This window comes from Ornithorhynchus anatinus, chromosome 8, assembly GCF_004115215.2.
Source record: "Ornithorhynchus anatinus isolate Pmale09 chromosome 8, mOrnAna1.pri.v4, whole genome shotgun sequence".
NCBI classification, from domain to species: Eukaryota; Metazoa; Chordata; class Mammalia; order Monotremata; family Ornithorhynchidae; genus Ornithorhynchus; species Ornithorhynchus anatinus.
Genome location: NC_041735.1, coordinates 57205184 through 57226820, shown reverse-complemented (window position 1 = coordinate 57226820; position 21637 = coordinate 57205184). Strand labels below are relative to the sequence as shown.

Here is a 21637-nt window from a genome sequence, read left to right as displayed (position 1 = left end):
ATGCAAAGGTTGATATGCAACCACTGGAGATTTTTGGAGGGGAGTGACGTGCCCAGAGCGTTTTTGCGCTCTGCAGAAAGATAATCCGGGCAGCGGAGTGAAGTATAGACTGAAGCAGGGAGAGACAGGAGGATGGGAAATCAGAAAGGAGGCTGATGCAGTAGTCCAGTTGGGATACTCTGAGAGATTGTACCAGCAAGATAGCAGTTTGGGTGGAGAGGAAGGGGCGGTCTTGGCGATGTTGTGAAGGTGAGACCGGCAGGTTGTGGTGACGGATTGGGTATGTGGGGTGAAAGAGAGAGCAGAGTCAAGGATGACACCGAGGTTGCGGGCTTGTGAGATGGGAAGGATGGTAGTGCCGTCCACAGTGACGGGAAAGTCAGGAAGTCATAAAGGACGCACAGAACACTCAAATCCCCAATCTCCATGCTTCCAGTGACATTATACCGATGGGGAAATCTCTCACAAAGGTTCAGGAGACTGACAAAAGACCACAGAACCAACAATTAAAATCTGCATCCTCATATTGCTTTTTAAGCACCCCGCCCAAAGGAAGAGCTCATAAATCATGTTCGAGAAAGCAGGGCATTTAATGGAAGCGACTGTTTATGTTAGTTTTCTAAAGGCAGGAAACAGAGAGGAGATTTGTGACACATTTGCATATCCTTAATCTGAATGTATCTTTACTGGTTAGTCATGAATTCCTGAGTATTCTGGGAAGCTGACATAGTTATTTAAAAAGGAACAAACTTCCCAAAGGTTGCCGCTAATTTTATTTCTCTTCGCACCTAGCATTAACGTTACATTAACGCTCTCCGTCACCTAAAATCGACTAGCCCCAAAAAGAATAGAACTTTTAAGACAAAAGCTCAGAATGGCAATTGTCAGATATATGTACACACATCTACATATGTAATATATATATTTTGCATTATAAAGCCACTACCTGGGATTTATTTTTGATATAATGGTGAAATAGCTGTAAACTATGTGGCAGGAACTAGAAAACCTCCAAATTTCTAGGCCCTCAAGAAACTGAAAATTTATCTGCCGAGAAGAGTTCTCATATTCCTCTGTTGTTCACTTTATTAGATTGCCTTTAATTTCTATTCAGCTGCTCTTCTTGTTAAACTCTAACTGGGATTAGAAGCATTTAACATGATAATAATAATAATAATGGTATTTGTTAAGTATTTACTATGTGCTGGGCATTCTTCTAAGCGCCGGGGACAGAGGAATACAAGCTAATCATGTTGGACACAGTCCATGTCCCATTTGGTGTTCACAGCCTTAACCCCTCTTTTACAGATGAGGTAAATGAGCCATAGAGAAGTGAAGTGACTTGCCCAAGGTCACACAGCAGACAAGTGGTGGAGCAGGGGTCAGAACCTTCTGACTCCCAATCTCATGCTGTATCCACTGGGCTATGTGGCTTCACACGTGGTGGGGACCGGAGTAAAATGGGAAAAGTCCAGAATGACAGACAAATTAAGGAAACTCAACTCAATTCCAATCTTAAGGGTTGTCCACCTACAACATTAATTCCCGAATGTTCTCTCTGACCCTCTGGAAGCCCATCTGGAGCACCCCACAGCTTTTGAAATTGTTATGCATTTCCTTGAATCGATGAGAATCCGGAAGAGGTTGAGGAGTGGCCCAAGAGTCATGGCCTGAGCTCTTGGGCGAAGAGGTCTTGAACACTCTAGACAGTGAGTTTGTCCTCAAGACTGTAAGCTCATTGTGGGCAGGGGATGTGTCCGTTTATTGGTATATTGTACTTTCCCAAGAGCTTAGTACAGTGCTCTGCACACATTAAGTGCTTGGTAAATACGACTGAATGACACCCCATCCCAGCTAATACCCAGCCCAGATTTTTGCTGCTCAGCCAGGGCTGAAAGTTTTGCCCAAGCAGAGCTTGAATGCTTGTTTCTCCGCCAGGACCGGTTTGATAAGGCTGGAGAAGGCCTGTGAGGAGCAGTGTGGCCCAGTGGACAGAGCACAGGCCTGGGAGTCAGGAGGATATGGGTCCTGATCCCAGTTCTGCCACCTGTTTGCTGGGTAACCTTGGGCAAGTCACTTCACTTCTCTGTGCCTCAGTTGCCTCATCTGTACAATGGGGATTAAGGCTGGGAACCCCATATGGGACATGGACTGTGTCCAACCTGATTACCTTAAATCTACCCTAGTACTTGTACAGTGCCTGGCACATAGTAAGTGCTTAACAAATACCATTATTACTTATTATTATTGTATACCATAAAAAAAACGTGGTGGGAATTTCTGCTCTCATTTGAGAGGAAGCGCTTGCCCTTAGCCATAATTTCGTAGTTTTCCTAAGCTCCTAAGCGTTTCTTGAGTTTCTTGAGGAAGAATGGCCTAATGGAAAGAGCAACGGCCTGAGAGTCAGTGGACTTGGTTTCTAATCCCAGACTCTGCCTCTTACCTGCTATGTGACCTTGGGCAAGTCAGTTAATTTTTCCGTGCCCAGTTCTCATCTGCAAAATGGGGATTTAAACACTGCTCCTATTTGGACTGTGAGCCCTATGTGAGACTTGATTATCCTGATCATCTTGAATTGACCTCAGTTTTTTATACATTGTACTTGACACATAGTAAGAGCTTAACAATACCACAACTATTATTATTCTCTGTTGATTCCTGACCAAGATGTAAAGACCTTTTTCACAGTCAGTTAGGAATAGGCTGGAAATAAATTTTCAATACAATTATTTGAGCAATGGAGCTTTATAACAAATGACCATACACCCAAAGAGATACAGACAAAAATGAGAAGGATGAAACAGCAAACTCCAACCCTGGAGAATGTTGATGGGGGTGGGTTCTTTTAAGCAAAACCTTGAAACCGTTAGGGGAACAGTTCTAAATATATGTTAAAAATCCTGTTTTTAAGGTTTGGCAGAAAAGATGTGCATGCAGTGTGGCTGAAGCATTTTAACGAATAACCAAATCAATTTAATAAAGCAGAAGAGGATCTGTTTAATATTTGGCCATCATCCTATTCCCCACTTGGAGGTCATCAATGCGCCTCAAGGACAAATAATATAAAGTTGCAACAATTAAAGTCCATCAAGGAAACTAACTATTAAAGCTAACTTCTCAGATCCATCTTTAAGTTACAACAAACTCTAGGAGGAGAAAAGTGCATTTTACCTTTGTGTGCAATATGACACAAATCCTCTTGCATTTTAGAGAATTCTGTTGAGGTTTCACAGCCATCAGAATAATTTTTCTCCTCCCCAAAATCTAGTGTTGATAAATTAGGATTGGAAGCGTGGAGTCTCACCAGGCCAGGGTAGACTGGAGGGACCTAGGAGACAAGAAGAGAAATATCCTTAAGGCACCAACAGCTAGAAGTTCGAAGTCTGTCATATTTTAAGTTGAGGGCAGGGAATGTATCTACCAGCTCTTCTTGTATTGTTCTCTCCCAAGTTCTTAGTATAGTGCTCTGCATACAGTAAGCGCTCGATAAACACCATTAAAGATGATGATGATAACAAAGAATAAAAAATTTGGCTAGAAATTGCACTTCTGGATGACTATACACATACACACATACAAAATAATTGTATAATAATAATAATAATGATGCTTTTTATCAAGCGCTTACTATGTGCCAAACACTTATGTAAGCGCTGGGGAAGATACAAGGTAATCAGGTTGTCCCACATGGGGCTCACAGCCTTAATCCCCATTTTACAGATGAGGTAACTGAGGCACAGGGAAGTTAAGTGACTTGCCCAAGGTCACACAGCAGGTAAGTGGCAGAGCCTGCATTAGAACCCACAACTTCTGATTCCCAAGCCCATGCTCTTGCCACTAGGCCACGCTGCTTCTCAAACTGTATTAAAACCATCAAGAGGTTTGAAGAGCTTACTGAAAAGTTCAAAAGAACCAGGAAGCATATGTATTTTGAGAGAAACTGGAATTATGGAAATAGTTGTAGGAGGCTGCAAAAACACATCTAAAGCTCTTGTGCTATTATTGTGCAATATCCCCTTCTATCTGGCCCATAAAAACATAACAGACTGGAGTAGAAGGACTCTTTATGGCCAATCTGCATTTTCTCAAGTAGTTAATTTCTAATACATTGGCGTAGGAAGTATGCATTCCTATTATGGGATAGAATTTGAACGTTAAAAAAAAAAAGATACACTGATATTTCAAAGATCTTTCCCGGTTCCGCTCCTCGCTATAAGCTGGGTTTGCCTATGTACGCTCTGCTACCGAGGATTCTGAAAAAAGAACAAGCTTTGCCTCGAGAATCATCAGGTTGTTAGTGGAGGAGGGCTATGGCCATGAGGCCCTGATGCCTCACAGAGGCCTACGGGAGGAAGCAAGAGGTCGCATTATTTGCATGCTAAAAAGCGGAAGCTGATTTCGGAGCACTACTATATATGAAATTATCAGCACCAGCACCGTCAAAGCAAGTCTACCACCAATCCCACAGTACAGGTTTAGCCCTCAAGGAGGGAAATAGATTTTGATTAAGAATGAGAGAAGGGGAGAAGAATTACACTCTCAGGAACTTCTTTGGTATCTCCACATATTACCCCAGTATCAGCCAGGCAGTTTAACGGAAAAGAAACCCAAACAACCCTGGAAAAAACTCAATAACATCCTAAGCCCAGCTCTACCCAGAGGGAAAAAAAAAGAAAGCAACCAAAAAGACTCCCTTTGGGTATGCAAGCTAGAGATTAATCACTAGAGAGTTTGCCATTTTGTCACTTCTCCATTTGTATCAGAAAAAGTTTCACACAATTCTATTCCAGTGAGAAACACAGCAAAGAAGGCATCTAACCACAAAATGCAAGCAGTGTTAAAAGGGAGCAAACCATTTGAGAGGGGATTTAGGTGTTACCTGCAGGGTCCCTTTAGCATCCTTGCCAATTGCTCTTGACCTCCACTTCCTTTGTGATCTCTTTTCCTTCTTGGGACTTTCAAAAGCTCCACCCTTCGTTATGATACAGACGGGAAAAGGAACAAATGAGAAGCAACGGTAAGTATCCTCATCTCATTCCTTTCCTGAAGGAATGGAATAAAAAGCTGCCCGGAACTCATCAAGTACTTTGAGAGAGGAGCGACACAAAAATCCACAGGTTGGTAAGAGTAAGGGAGTCCTCTGACCTGAATGACATTTATAGCAGGTGCGGAATAGGTCCTGTGAAGAACTTCCATGCTCTGTAACAGCTGGCTCATTTCCTGCAAATAGGCCTGGCAGTGGGTCAGATCTGTTGGAATGAGGAAACAGTGTTATGACCTGCACTGCACTTGCCCAAGGGCTTAGTACAGTGCTCAGCACATAGTACAGCGCCCAATAAAATACCACGGATGGACTGAAGGACATTGCTTTGATTTGGCTAGCGTATAGTAGATGGTAAGCCTTTGTAGGTAGGGAGCAAGTCAACTCTGTTATGAATACCCCTTACCCACTGTAATGTGTCTATTATCAATCAGTGGTATTTACTGAGCACTGTACTGAGTGCTTGGAAGTGTATAATTTAATCAATCACATTAAGCAGCATGGCATAATGGATAGATCAAAGGCCTGGGAGTCAGAAGGTCACGGGCTCTAATCCCGGCTCTGCAACTTGTCTTCTGTGTGACCTTGGGTAAGTCATTTCACTTCTTTAGATCTCAGTTACCTCACCTGTAAAATGGAGATTGAGACTGAGCCCCATGTGGGACAGGGACTGTGTCCAACCGATTTGCTTGTATCCACCCCAGTGCTTAGTACAGTGCCTGGCACACAGTAAGCGCTTAACACCATAATTATTATTATTATATTACTGTGTGCAGGGCACTGTACGAAACGCTTGGGAGAGTACAATGCAACAATACAGCAAACACATTCTCTGTCCATAACCAGCTTACAGTTCAGAAGGGGAGACAGATATTAAAACAAATTACGGATATGTAATTCAACAGAGTTGGTGACACATTCCCCATCCACAACGAGCTTAGAGTCTAGAAGGGAATGGGGATCGGCTGCTCCAGTTCTTCCCAGATTATGCAACAGATTCTTGTTGAAACACCTTAGCTCCTTGTGGCCAGGGAACCTGCCTCCCAATTCTGTTATACCGCTCTATCCCAATATACATTTGATTAGTGAAAGCTAAAATGTATGGATACGTGTGGATAAATGAAAAGACGGGAGATTGGGGTGCACGTATGTACCTTTTGCCCCATTCCCTTGTGTAGAACCCAGGATCTTGATGATGGAATTGGGACACTGTTATATCTTGGTCGTTTCTACGACATTTGAGCTGAATGATGACTATGGTGATTTTCCTCTGCCTGTGTGGAACCAAGTCTCCTGGATCTACACTAGGGGACCAGCATATGAAGCTCAGATTTAGTTGGTTATTTCTGTGGGGACACTAAAGTAATTGAAAACCCCTCCCTTCTTGGGGGCAGTTTTTGTTATTAAGGTAGCTAATATAATTACGGTATTTGTTAAGCACTTACTAAGTGGCAGGCACCGTACTGAGCGCTGGGGTGGATATACGATTAGACTGTAAGCCCGTCAAACGGCAGGGACTGTCTCTATCCGTTGCCGACTTGTTCATTCCAATCGCTTAGTACAGTGCTCTGCACATAGTAAGCGCTCAATAAATACTATTGAATGAATATAAGCAAATCGGGTTGGACACCGTCCCTGTCCCATACAGTGCTCGCAGTCTCTGAAAGTGGTATTGGTGGTATTATCATGGGGATGGCACCATTTGCATTCGGCAGGAGAGAATGACTTCAGTCTCTCAGGATACAAGACATAGCAGGTAATTAGAAATGGGGGAGTACGAAGAGAATGAAAGAGAAAGAGGAGGGGGAACTCCCGTCAAAGTAAGAAACTTTCCATATCGCTACCTTTTGAGCATTTGTCCATGTCCTCCGAAGACTGCAGCCAAAGGGGAATCCTGGTCTCCCCACTTGTACAGGCAAATGAGAAACCACTTCCAGTTTGCACCGAGTTCTGCTTCGATAAACTGCTCCCCTGTGCCCCACCCCAAAGAGGAACAGAATGTTTCTATTCACAAAGGGAGTGCTTTGGTTGAAAAGATAAGACATTAGCTCAGCCTGTAATGGCAATAATTTGCATGGCTCAGCCTCACGTTGAAGTGTGAGACGGTGAGGCGCGCCAGTGTGCCTCTTAATTCATCACAAGACTGGGGTGGCGAACTTTGGTTTCTACAACGGCTGATACTTTAGAAAGCCCTTCACTCATCTAGAGCTTTTTGAGACTCCTGCAGTTAAACCATCACACAGAGAGACCGCGTATTTAAACTGGTTGAAATTGCATGCAGGAGTGGGGGGACCCCCCCTTTTCTACACATCACTCCTGCACTCCAATCACTGCTGACCCTAGCTCTAGTGAAAGAACAAACGCAGCTTCAACAAAATATAATACTAATAATAATAAATTATTATTTGTTAAGTGCTTAACGCCAGCCAGCATCCCTCATTCCTTTTTCTAGTAAAGAGGCTACAAGGCAGACTTTGCTTTATAGCCACCAGCCCCATCTTTGCTTCCCAAAGATGAATCTCTCTCTCTCTTATTCAATCATACTGAGCGCTTACTGTGTGCACAGCACTGTACTAAGCGCTTGGAAAGTGCAATTCGGCAACAGATAGAAACAATCCCTACTCAACAATGGGCTCACAGTCTAGAATAATAATGTTGGTATTTGTTAAGCGCTTACTATGTGCAGAGCACTGTTCTAAGCGCTTGGGGTAGACACAGGGGAATCAGGTTGTCCCACGTGGGGCTCACAGTCTTAATCCCCATTTTACAGATGAGGTAACTGAGGCACGGAGAAGTGAAGTGACTTGCCCACAGTCACACAGCTGACAAGTGGCAGAGCCTGGATTTGAACCCATGCCCTCTGACTCCAAAGCCCCTAGTCTTTCCACTGAGCCACACTGCTTCTCTAGAAGTCTCCTCTCTCTCTCTCCCATGCAGGCTATTAAATTCATCATTTCCATCAAGCTTATTAACCTTTCTACTTGAAACAGAATCAAACATTCCAGGTGCAGAGTCCGTGACTGTGGATCCTGGGAAAAAGTGGTTGACGTCCCGTGGAAACATGGCAATTTCATTTTGACGGTACACTCGGTGGTGGCGAAGCTTGGCCACCCATTCATCGAAGACGTCTTCGGATTTCACCTGAAATACAGAAATTCGAGTTTTAAAACTATAGAATGACATGAACTAAAGAGTCACCAGTCTGCAATCTAAAATTCCTAATCAAATCTATGCTACCCTTGGGGGCATCCCCATCTTCCTCTTTGAGCGCACTGCATACCTCTGCAGCGAGCTGAAATCTTGGCAGGGCACGGAACGGAACTTTCCCAAGATGTGTTTCAATGAGTGAGCTTTTGGGAACGCGGTACTGAAGACAAGAGCGTGATGTGAGGATGACTTTTAAAACAGAATTGCCCTCTATTTAGAAATTAAACTAATTGAATGTAACTCATTGCTAGTACATTCCACGCCATTAGTTTGGTGGTTATCAGTGCCATTAGCAGTCTTCCTAACTCTTCTTTTTCCTTTTCCCAGGCATTTGCCTCTTCATCCTTTCTGCCTTCTCCATTCCTTGTGTCCCTGCATCCTGGGGATATGATTCGTTAGGACGGAATTCTTCCCTGGCATCAAGTGGATGGATCCACTCCCTGGCACTTCGTATTACAGCTCAACTCCCAGTGAGAGGAAACTGAAGGTTCTGCAGATTCAGGCTGTCAGGAAGGTTCCTTCAGGGTTGGACAACCGGTAAGAATGGAAATGCCTCGACCACATCTCTCTCTCACTCGATCAATCGTATTTATTGAGCGCTTACTGTGTGCAGAGCCCTGTAGTAAGCGCTTGGGAGAATACAATACAGCAGAGTTGGTAGAAACGTTCCCTGCCAATGATGAGCTTACAATCTAGAGTTTCTCTCCCGGTCTTGACCCCTGGACCAGGGAGGAGTGGGAACAAGAAAAAGGCAGTCTGCAGGTTGGGAGCGTTAAGCCCTGTGGGAACCGCCAAGGTTGTGGTATTGAGGAAGCAGCAGCTGTTGGACTCTGTGGAAGCAAGTGGGTCTCCTGAATAGTGCTAGCCCAGAGGGGGAAAGAAGCCAGTTCTCCAGACATGTATCATCCCATCTCCCTCCCCAGCATCTCCCACTTGTCTCCTCTAGTTACCCTGGCCCTCCTCCTCCTCTTCTTCCTCCTCAGTCCTGGGGCATTGCTGGGTCCCACTTCGGTCAGGCAATCCTATTTACAGTGCAGTGTACTAAGCACTTCGGAGAGTACACTAAAACAAACACCTTCCCTGCCCACAACGAGTTTACAGTCTAGAGGGACTTCCCTAACATGCAGCACCCTGATGGCTAGTTTCCTGTCCCGGCCAGGACCTGCATCCATAGCTTCAGGACACTAACCGGGAAACGACGACTGAACTCAATGGGCATTTTTGGAATTTCAACATAACACACTTATCTCTTCCACTGCCGCGTTTGATGGTGTAACCACATCCCCCGAGTACAGAAAATCTTCTGAGCGTTACTGTGGAAGCCACTACAAATGTCCTAGACACTGAAAATTTACCCTGGAAAAACCAGTTTGACTTTCTGCCAACCTTGACTCGTATCACAGTGGGGCAAAAAAATATACAGTGACAAATTGATAGGAGCCATATTTTAAGAACATTGCTTGAATGCTTTTAACAAAGGTTCACGCCACAATCACATCTTAGTGTGTCCAAGTGCGCATATTCTCCCCACACATCCCCAAACTATCTAATTATGTATTCTTCTGGAGATGTGAACCTGATCATTTCACAAAAGGCGTTTTAGCCCCCAGACGAGTACAGTATTTAAGAGGCTTTTTGCAGCACAGTGTTGAGTGGGTCACGCCCTCTGCACTCACCTAACCTCCTAAGCCTCTTCGTAATAAAAGCCTCCACATAAAGCAAGCTCACTCTCGCCTCTATATATATTCATTAAAAGACAGAGAGATAAAGAGAGAAAGACAAAGACAGACCCGGGCACCTTATCCCACTTCATGAAAATAATCCACAACCTGTCTGAACCACAACCTAGCTCTGGTCTGGTTTGACAATCAATGGTATTTTTTAAATGATATCTGTTAAGTGCTTACTACGTGCCAGGCACTGTACTAAGCGCTGGGGTAGATGCAAGTTAATCAGGTTGGACACAGTCCCTGTCCCATGTGGGGCTCACAGTCTTAATCCCCATTTTACAGATGAGGTAACTGAGGCACAGAGATGTGAAGTGACTTGTCCAGGATCACAGCAGACAAGTGGCAGAGCCAGGATTAGAATCCATGTCCTTCTCTCAGGCCCGGGCTCTATCCACTAGGCCACACTGCTTCTCACTGAGGGCTTCCTCTGTGCAGAGCACTGTACTAAGCACTAGAGAAAATACAGTAAGGAACGCATAGACCCGATCCCTGACTACAGTGAGCTAGAGGAGCTAGAGGAGCAGCGTGGCGCAGTGGAAAGAGCACGGGCTTTGGAGTCAGGGCTCATGAGTTCAAATCCCAGCTCTGCCACTTGTCAGCTGTGTGACTCTGGGCAAGTCACTTAACTTCTCTGTGCCTCAGTTCCCTCATCTGTAAAATGGGGATTAAGACTGTGAGCCCCACGTGGGACAACCTGATTCCCCTGTGTTTACCCCAGCGCTTAGAACAGTGCTCTGCACATAGTAAGCGCTTAACAAATACCAACATATATATATATATATTGAGCTTACAGTCTACATGGAAGTTTAAATTTCCTTTAATACAATCTAAGGTGCTGCAGCAGTAGGTGCTCAATAAGCCAGAAGTATTTACTCTCTTCCTATGAAATAAAAAAGGGATGATAACCTGACTGTAGACGGTAAGCTCGCTTGGGCAGGGAACATATCTACCAACTGTTTTATATTGTACTCTCCCAGCACTTAATAAATACTAATACTAATAATAATGTTGGTAGTTGTTAAGCGCTTACTATGTGCAGAGCACTGTTCTAAGCGCTGGGTTAGATACAGGGTAATCACGTTGTCCCACGTGAGGCTCACAGTCTTCATCCACATTTTCCAGATGAGGGAACTGGGCCCAGAGAAGTGAAGTGATTTGCCCACAGTCACACAGCTGACAAGTGGCAGAGCTGGGATTCGAACCCATGACCTCTGACTCCCAAGCCCGGGCTCTTTCCACTGAGCCACGCTGCTTTTCCACTACTTCTACTACTAACTGACTGATTGATTGAGTGAAACTGTAATGTAAGGGAGAGTAACGGCCTAAATAATACTGTCGTCAAAATCCCCACACAGAAGATTCTGCCGGGACACTTACAGGCCCTTGGCAAATTCACGTCAGGGATGAGATCATGTGTTCATGCGCTCTCAAAGTGGTGCCTGCCATGATCCGGCAGGGACCGGCTCCCTCAGGCAGTCAGGAATTAAGGAAAGAAGGCAGCTCAGACGGCAATTTGGTGGGGTCCAGATTTAACCAGCTCCTCGACCACCAGCACATGGAACCACTTTCCCGATCAAGATTAGTAATACTCTAGGAAATGAGGTAATAGTTCTTGGTGTGGCTTTCTGATTTGGGGAATGGTGTTAGAGCCCTTTCAGAAACTCACAGAGAAGAGGCTAAGCACAACTACTTAATGGAAGTCAGACCCAATCACATCAAGGCTCCCTGCAACATCCAGCTCAACAGGAGGCAGATCAGAAAAGTGGTTTCATGAACCACCCCAGTCTCGCTTCACAGCAGCCTTACCTTCAGGTGATATATGTGTTCTTCCGTATCGAGATCTATACATTTGGAAGACTTCTTTACAGACATCACCGAGAGCCCGACATCAATACATCCGTGCAGTTTTTCTCTCTCTACCTGAAAGATGTTATTTAACATAGGGAGGAAACCATGGTTTACAGAATAAGGGTGCTGAATTACTTTCTAACATTAGTCTTCGCTTCCAATAGCCTTAAAGAACCACCTCCCAGCCTCATTACTGGCCTTGCACGGGCTCAGCCCGTCCAACCACCCTTATGGCACGAGGACAAATAGGGACTTACATCAGCTTGGCTCTTGGCATATTTCAAAATTCCTTTATCCAGAAAGAAGAATCTCTGCAACGAGAGAAAGAAAAACGCTGGGAGGCAAGAAACTCGAATACGCTCTCTCTCCCAAAGAACTGCAGTCCCCCCTTGCCCCCAGGTCTGGCCTTTTGACATCATCATCCTCCAAACAGATATTTAGGGAGAATCCACATTGACAACCCAGAGCCCAAGATACAGAATGAGCTAAACGTCGCGGCCGACAAATCCCGGCGTGAAGCGTGTTCGTTTCTTACCTTGTGCCAGCCTTTGAGAGGCCATTTCCTCTTTTTCAGCAGGTATCCTTTCTGTTCTGGTGGCTCCTGGGTATAATTCATACTTCCCCGGAGTCCCTCCACTACTTCCCAGCTGTCCTGTTTAAATGAAAAAAATCCATATGTACCGCGTTCTTTTTATCGCATTTAATTTTTTTAAAAAATCCACTTCCCCTACAGCTGACCTTACCATCCAGAGAGGATAGGTTCGAGGGAGAGGGGACTTCAGCGTAAGGGTTTCCAGTTCTTCCTTAAATCTCATAAATGTACATTTTGTTTATTAGATGCAATTGTGATCATTAAAAAAGGCACGCCTCTTCTAAAATTAGGTGTTCTCTCTGTTGGAGAAAGAACCTCAACTCCCCATTTTCTGAGAGACCGTTCCCTGGCAAATACTGATAATTATGATATTTACTGAATGCTTATCTGTGCAAGCACCCTGGGCTAAGTGCTGGGGTTGTTGAAGTTTTTCATCGAGCACAAGGGACAAGCCTCGGTCCTGGGACTTGAGGGCCAAGAACCTGTGCGAAGGAATCATATGAGTGGCTTGTTCAGCACTATCCGCAAGGACAGATGCAGAATATTTAGATCAGACACACCCCTGTCCCATGCAGGGCTCACAATCTCAGAGTACCTATGAACCCCATTTTGCAGATGAGGAAACGAAGAGATAAGAATAGTAATGATAATATCTGTTTAATGTTTACTACGTGCCACGCACGGTTCTAAGCTCTGGTGTAGATACAAGGTAATCGGGTTGGACACGATCCCTGTCCCAGTCTTAATTCCCATTTTACAGATGAGATAACTGAGGCACGGAGAAGTTAAGCGACTTGCCCAAGGTTACTCGGCACACAAGTGGCCGGGCCAGAATTAGAACCAATGTCCTCTGACTCCCAAACCCGTGCTCTTGCCACTAGGCAACGCTGCTTCTGTTAAGTGCCTTATTCAGGGTCACAAAGCAGGCCACTGGCGGAGCTGGGATTAGCCTGCAACTCTCATGCTCTTTCCACGAGCCCAGGAGCACCCAAACAGCACACAAATTTGAAGTGACAGCGCCAACTGGGACTTACTCTGGGCATCCTGACAGCAATGAGGGCAGATACTCCCCCATTCAATGCACTGGAACTCACCCGCATCTGACCTTTAACCACAACCTGATGCTAACGGCCTGCCGTTTTGCTGGGGGTGTCTGGTTGACATCCTTCTCGACCGGATTTGGCAAAAGATGCAGGCTAGCCTTCTGAGGTTGTGGAAAGTTGATTCCCGCCTTGATTTTTATTGATACTAACTGTAGTCAGATAGCCCACCCTTAGACCGGGAATAAGCTGTTGGAAAGGGAGAGATTTTACAGCTGGAGTTTCCAAGAGTTTAAATCCCCTTGGCTAATCCTTGCACCGGGGCTAAACCTGTCATGAAGAGAGGAAAGAGCAAGTCCTTCCTCGTCATCTCTAGTCTTGCCCAGAAAGTCATCCTGCAGCGTGGCCTAGTTGAAAGAGCATGGGCCTGGGAATCAGAAGTCCTGGTTTCTAAATCCCGACTCTGCCACATGCCTGCTGTGTGACTGTGGGCAAGTCACTTGACTTCTCTGTGCCTTAGTTACCTCATTTGTAAAATGGGGATTCAATACTTGTTTTTCTTCCTACTTAGATCTGTGATTCCTGTGTGGGACAGGGACTGTGTCTGATCTGATTATGTGGTTTCTTTCCCAGCACTTAGAAGAGTGCTAGATAGTAAGCACTACATACCACAACTATTAATAACTACTATTATCCTGCAGCAGTTTAACCTGACACCTAGAAATACCCTAAAAGATTCTTCTTCCTACCCAGGTGTTCCCAAAATTCCAAGGACAGAAGGATTACTTTAAAGTTTAGGCGGGAGAGACCGCAGCAAGCTAGAGATAACTCTAGTTTGGTTCTTTTCTTCAGGAGAGGGGGTGCCACTTACATCAACCAACATCATGCCGGAAGCAGGGTGGCCTAGTGGATGGAGCAGGGGCCTGGGAGTCAGAAGGACCTAGTTCTAATCCCAGCTCCACCACTTATCTGCTGTGTGACCTCGGGCAAGTAACTTCACTTGCCTGTGCCTCGGTCCCTTCCTGTAAAATGGGGATTTGGACTGGGAGCCCCACGTGGGACATGGACTGTCTGACCTGATTACCTTATATCTACCCCACCACTTAGAACAGTGCCTGGCACAAAGTAAGCGCTTAACAAATACCATTTAAAAAAAAAATTCATTTCCCACTGCCGAGATTGGAAAAAAACATGAGGAAATAGAGTGACTTCAGCACCTGGTTTGATTGAGCTGAAGCGGGAAATGGTAAGGCCCAAGATGGACTTGGCTTCTTTTCCCAAAGTATTTATTAAGTGCTTACTGTGTGCCAGGCACTGTACTAAACTCTGGGGAAGATACAAGCTAATCAGGTTGGGCACGGTCCATTTCCACATGGGGCTCATAGTCTTAATCACGATCTACCGCAGATGAGGTAACAGGCACAAAAAAGTTAAGTGACTTACCCAAGGTCACATAGCAGACAAGTGACCTTCTCCATCAACGGTGACTCTTCACGGGAAAATAATTGTCATTTCTATCACCTATCCTTCCTGGAGACTCTAATTTATTGTTACAATGGGGAGACGAGTTAGGAAGGATTTATGCAAGTGTCGACTTTTCTCAGGCTAGCAGGATTCCTAATAAAATCCCTATGGTGCCCAGAACTGAACTGGATTAGGAGATAGGTTTACCCTAGCAACTGGAGAAAATGAGGCACCGTGACCAGATCTGATAGACAGGGCTGCCTAAAACAAAGGAAGCTCCATGAGAGCAAGGAATATGTACTTGCCTTTTGGTGCAAGCTCCCAAGTGCTTACCACAGTGCTGTTTACTCAGTAGGTGCTCAATAAATACCACTGACTATTTCTGCTGTACTTGGAAAACTCCAAACTCCAGGGAAGTGAATGCAATCCTGAATTATCCCCAAACAACCGGGCAGATGGTTCACCGTGCCGTATTATCGGCACCTCTTTAAGGTCATATTTGATTTCAGGGAGAAAAAGGGAAGTAGCAATTTCAGATGGTTGCTGCTTCTTTCAGCTGCAAGTCTGGAACTGACATCTACGGGAAAATGCCATCTGTTCCAGTAAATTCTAGGCGCGCCAAATATAGAAAGCTGCTTTACGGTGGGCAGGCAAATGGGCATTTATTAAGGCTCACCAACTGGCAGCTATTGCTGAATGCGTGAATGATGGGCATTTCCCTTTAGCACAGCTGCTTGACCTATCTGTTTTCCACAGGCTGCCATAAGTCTCTCTCTGCTCTAGTCACATGACAATCCCAAGAAAGGACAAAAGCAACGCTTCCACTACTTCATCCTCCCTATCTTTTGAAGCCCTCCGATAACATGCCGACTTTTTCCAAATCATACTATGCTATCTTAATAATAATGTTGGTATTTGTTAAGCGCTTACTATGTGCCGAGCACTGTTCTAAGCGCTGGGGTAGACACAGGGGAATCAGGATGTCCCACGTGGGGCTCATAGTCTTAATCCCCATTTTACAGATGAGGTAACTGAGGCACAGAGAAGTGAAGTGACTTGCCCACAGTCACACAGCTGACAAGTGGCAGAGCTGGGATTCGAACTCATGACCTCTGACTCCAAAGCCCGTGCTCTTTCCACTGAGCCACGCTGCTTCGCTATCTTCCACTTACTCTTTCATAATCGTTGCTGAGGACGAGGCTACCTCTTCATGAATTTTAATTCAACTCCATTTTCCACTGAGATTGAAGGCCCACCATAAAACCCTGTATTACGTTTCAAGCACTAGACTGCAAGTTCATTGTGGGCAGGAAATGTGTCTGTTTATTGCTCTATTGTACTATCCCAAGGGCTTAGTACAATGCTCCACATACAGTAAATGCTCAATAAATATGACTGAATGAACTAGTCAGCTAGGGGTTCTGAGAATAAAGGACAGGGTTCTTGCCTTTGCAAACCTACCTCCTTCCCCTCCCACCAACCCACTCACCCTTGGGGATCTTAGGGCAGGAGAGGGAGAGAGGGAGAGGGCGAGTGTGGGAGAGATGGAGGTTAGAGGTAATAGTGAATGTACTGAATCATGTCCCTCCTGAAGCCTACTCTCAACAGGGCTGTTTTAGTTCCCCGGCCTTCTGGGCACATGCCAAAGTCCGTTAAAAAAAAACACAAAAAAAACCTTCTGGGGAGGTCATTTCCCACCTGACTTGGTTTCACCCAGCTTAAAGCTTTAAAGCTGTTGTAGCTCTAAACAATGGCACCGGTGTAATCCCACCACTGTGTGGGTATTTTATTGCCTTGGCACCTGGCGATGAATAAATCAAGGGTATTAATATCAACCTAATGGCCCCAGCTGTAAATCACTGCTACTGCGGAAGGGAGAGACTTCAGGTTTTTTTGTTGGTTTGGCTTTTGGTTTTTTAGAAAGGAGAGATAACAAGGAGATGAATGGGGCTCAGACAAGCAGATTTTTAAAAGTCGCACAGCAAGTAAGTCTCACACCAACCTACTCACTTTTCCTTGACTTCGTCTATCTCGCCACCAACCCCTCGTCCAAGTCATCCCGCTGGCCTGAAATTCCCTTCCCCTTCATATCCGAAGACCAAGAGAAGCAGTGTGATCTAGTGGAGACGGCACGTACCTGGGAGTCAGAGGACCTAGGTTCTAATCCCAGCTGTCACCTGCTGTGTGACCCTGGACAAGTCACGTCACTTCTCCGTGCTTCAGTTACTTCATCTATAAAACTGGTGATTAAGACTGTGAGCCCTATGTGGTTCACAGACTAAATCCACCATGATTACCTTGTAACTAGCTAGTGCTTACTACAGTGCCTGGCACACATTAAGTATTTAACAAGTGCCATTAAAAAAACCAAAAACCACCACCTTCTCCCCACCTTCAAAACCTTATTAAAATCTGTCCTCCTCCAAAAGCCCTTCCCTAAACCCTCATGGCTCAGTGGAAAGAGCACGGGCTTAAGAGTCAGAGGTCATGGGTTCTAATCCCAGCTCCGCAATCTGTCAGCTGTGTGACTTTGGGCAAGTCACTTAACTGTTTCAGTTACCTCAACTGTAAAAAATGGTGATTAAGACTGTGAGCCTCACATGGGACAATCTGATTATTTACCTCAGCACTTAGAACAGTGCTCGGCACATAGTAAGCGATTAACAAATACCAACATTATTATTATTATTGATATCCTTTAAGTACTTGATAATTAGTCCACCCTCTGCCCCACAGCACTTATATACCTACCTATAATTCATTTTAATGTCTGTCTCCCTCTCTAGACTGTAATCTCCTCGTGGGTGGGGAACATTTCTACCAAGTCTGATGTACTGTACTCTTCTAAGCGCTTAGCACAATACTCTGCATATGGTAAGCACTCTGTCAATACCACTGTGATTGATAACCGACAACCGAAAGGTGATAAAACACTATGTCTTCTGGAAGACGGAGAAATGAGGTTCAGATTATTCTACCAACTTCTAACCCTCATCTAAATTTAAAAGGAGTCTGTGCTCTAAAGAAGCGGCGCTTTGTCACTTAAAAGTAGTATGTAAAAGAGGGAGACATACACCAGGAAGTCCAAGGGAAAAGGGAACTAATGGAGTGAAGAGGAGCAGGCTGAGGGAATAACGACAAAGGGTCTGGAGAATTAACTCATTACTTTGTGAAGCAACTCCTGGAACTTAAACCTGTTCAAAATTGGAGAATAGTACCCCTTCTAACCAAACTTCCCATTCACAGGTCAATTAATTAATCAGTGGTATTTACTGAGCATTTATAATGTGCAGAGCACAGATCTAAGTGCTTGGAAGAGTACAATACAAGAGAATAAACAGACATGTACTCTACCCATAATGAGGTGCCCAAGTTTTCACTTGGAGTACAGGGACATCCACCTTAGTGTGGGTTATGACTGCAGAACTCACCAGCAATCCAACAACTTTACTTCAGCCCAGTGTCCTGACATTTTTCCCCACCAATCTTTCTATTTGGCCACGAGCATCCAAATGGTCTGACTGGATTGTCGCACTCTCCCATCCCCCACCGCTGGAGTTTTTAAATAGAAAAGGTGATTCCAAAGGTGGGAAAGAGAAGCAAAGGGCCTGGATTATCAGCCTGAGGATGATTCAAAGGTGAACATCTACAATCATCATCTTAAATAGGGGTTGGGAAATTCAATCACGCTAGAGCAAAATATTTCAATGAAGCCCAAATACTTGGAGCTTAAAAATGCATGCCAAGTATAAATGGATCAAAATTCCAGCACAGCACAGCCTCTGAACCCTCATTCATTCCAGGTGTGAGCTTCCTTTGCAGGGCGTCACACTTGAATGACTGTGGGCAATAATTCACCTGTCAAAACTCAATAATAAGGCTTTAGTGAGTCACATGACTTAAAAAAAAAAATCACTTGACCTGGGAATTTTCCTTCCCCAAAGCTAGAATCCAATTTTGAGGAGGTCTTCAACTATGCCGCAGTTTCCCCATCCTGATCATTAAATTTAATTATAAGACCGGCCAACTGGAAACTAGCACTCTATCCTTCAAATCTCTTGTATCACTGGTGATGGACCTCTAATTCTTTCTACAGCATTTGCCTTGTGTTTTTTAATGAAAATAAGTCATTTAAAAACTTGAGTGTCAATTTGGGAAAGAGAGCGCATTCTCATTTCCCTCTCATCTCACCACTTTCCATCTCAATTATCCTCTTTACGAGCATAGATTATCAACCCTCAGTTGATACTCTTCCAGGAAATCTACTGTGGCTCTATTCATGCCATTTCAGTTTGGGGGCCACCTGCCTCGAGCATGGAATGTGTGCAGATGGCATTTACATTCTTTGGAAGGTCTAGAGAAGCCTAGTGGATAGAGTACAAGCCTGGGAGTCAGAAGTACCTGGGTTCTACTCCCCACTCTGCCACTTGTCTGCTGTGTGACCTTGGGCAAGTCATTTTTCTTCTCTGGGCTTCAGTTACCTCATCTGTAAAATGGGGATTGAGACAGTGAGCCCCACATGGGACATGGACAGTGTCCAACTCGATTTGCTTGTATGCACCCCAGCGCTCAGTACAGTGCCTGGCACGTAGTAAGTGCTTAACAAATACCCTCATTATTATACCATCATTATTAGAGGGGAAGCTTGAATTAGAAAAAAGGAAAGGGAAATGCTGGGACAGATTCAGTTTTCTTTTTTTTCTAATCAATTGTCCATGTTGAGCATTATGGAGCTCCCTTCACCAGCATGTTGGAAACTGAAACCTAGAGCAAAAGCTGTGCCAAATCTTACCAATTCATGAGCCAGGTTTCCTCTCTAGTTTCCGGTCACATGCCGGTGCTCCAGAGCCTGTAATACCACAGAGCCCACAGGCAGGAAGTTCAGAAATAAGCAAATGTCAGCCAGCTGGGTCTGATTAAGCAAAGCCCTCACACGTGTAGCAAACCAAAAGCGTGCAATGGGGCTCTCTGTATTCAACCTGAAGAGGTACCTTTAAAGCTCCACTCCTCTGATCTTCACTGAAACAGAGAAATCTCCACAGGGGTCAGGACCAGGGTTCTAATTCCAACTCGGCTACTTGTCTGCTGCATGACCTTGGGCAACTTGCTTAATTTCTCTGTGCCTCAGTTTCCTCACCAGTAAAACGGGGATCAAGACTGTGAGCCCCACGTGGGACAGGGACCGTGTCCAACCCGATAAGTTTGCACCTACCCCCAGAACTTAGTGCAGCGACTGGCACGCAGCAAGCGCTTAACAAATCCCATTTAAAAAAAGTTCAATGCAGAAGCATCAGCTTCCCATTGGTAATCTCTACTGTAGTTAGTCAATTGTATTTATTGAGTGCTTACTATGTGCAGAGGACTGTACTAAGCGCTTGAGAGAGTACAATATAACAACAGACATTCCCTGCCCAAAACAAGCAGTCTAGGGGGTCCCAGTGTCCAGAATGGGGCTCTGCACTCGATAATGTTGATGGCTTGTCAAGGAATATGCTAGGAGTCCTAGGCCTGTGGCTAATTGCATCTGCAAAATTTCTGGAAGGGATAATTTGTGTTGTGTAGTGGGTAGAGCATGGGCCTGGGAGTGAGAAGGCCCTGGGTTCTAATCCTGGCTCCGCCACTTGTCTGCCGTGACTTTGGGCAAGTCGCTTCACTTCTCTGGGCTTCAGTTACCTCATCCGTAAAGTGAGGATTAAGTCTGTGACCCACATGTTGGACAATCTGTGTCCAACCTGATTAGACAGTATCTACTCCAGAGTTTAGAACAGTGCTTAACACATAGTAAGCGCTTAACAAAGATCATCAATCACACCCAATACAAGGCTGAGCAGTAACATAGTAAATTAACATAATAGATGGTAAAATACTTGGATTAACAGAGGTTGCCGGGTGAAGTTCGGTTTCATCTTTGATTCCATCTGTGTACTTCCCAGGAACTACCATTCAAACTCATGCATTATTATCCTTTGTTGAGCACAATGAGCTCAGCTGCACAGAGCCACACTGCCAGCCCAATTGGCTGCCTTTGCCAGAGACACAAACAGACCAAGGCTGCTCGGGGCCAAGTCTAAGGCATATGAGCAACTCGGTTTGGGAAACCAAGCATCAGTAACCAGAACAGGGAAGTGAAAGTTAATATCTGCGCTACATTAAAATAATGCACAGTGCATTTCAAAAGTCGGGCAGCAAGAAACTGAAGTCAGGTACCTTTTTGGAATATGAAGGTCAAGGACTAAAACCCCTCCTCCCTTCTCCCACTCCCTTCTGAGTCGCCCTGACTTGTTTCCTTCGTTTATTCCCCCTCCCAGCCCCACAGCACTTAGGTATTTATTTATACTAATGTCTGCTTCCCCCTCTAGACTGTGAGCTTGTTGTGGGCAGGAAATGTGTCTGTTTATTGTTATACTGCACTCTCCCAAGTGCTTAGTAGAGTGCTCTGCACACAGAAAGCGCTCAGTAAATACGATTGAATGAATTTCAATCATGATGGAGCAACACAGCATGAGATTACTGGAGTGTCAGGAAGGTCAAACATCGCACCCATTATCTACAGCTGAGAACAGACCACTGCTGAAGACTAGTTTCCAAGGCAGAAATAAAATCACACATTTAATAGGAGAGAAGCAGGCCTCAAAGAGCCACTGAAGGCATTTTTAATGCTTAAAAAAAATTCAGGCTTAGGAATCTGAGGAAAAATAGAGCTGCCTATTTATAT

General features: G+C 44.8%; 1 protein-coding gene across 4 annotated transcripts in view; it reads right to left on the bottom strand.

The window, feature by feature from the left end:
* Positions 1-21637, bottom strand: part of OSBPL3 (oxysterol binding protein like 3) — a 141684-nt gene that overhangs the window by 55238 nt on the left and 64809 nt on the right. For 3 of the 4 annotated variants that reach the window (XM_007667342.4, XM_029070997.2, XM_029070996.2), the window contains exons 3-10: positions 12362-12478; positions 12084-12137; positions 11785-11898; positions 8015-8182; positions 6886-7012; positions 5146-5249; positions 4880-4972; positions 3172-3328 (exon numbers count right to left, since the gene is read on the bottom strand). In XM_007667342.4, the coding sequence (XP_007665532.2) occupies positions 3172-3328; positions 4880-4972; positions 5146-5249; positions 6886-7012; positions 8015-8182; positions 11785-11898; positions 12084-12137; positions 12362-12478 (934 nt within the window). Of the gene's footprint in view, positions 1-3171; positions 3329-4879; positions 4973-5145; positions 5250-6885; positions 7013-8014; positions 8183-11784; positions 11899-12083; positions 12138-12361; positions 12479-19714; positions 19782-21637 lie in introns of those variants that run through there. The other variant, XM_029070998.2, reaches the window with a different exon arrangement.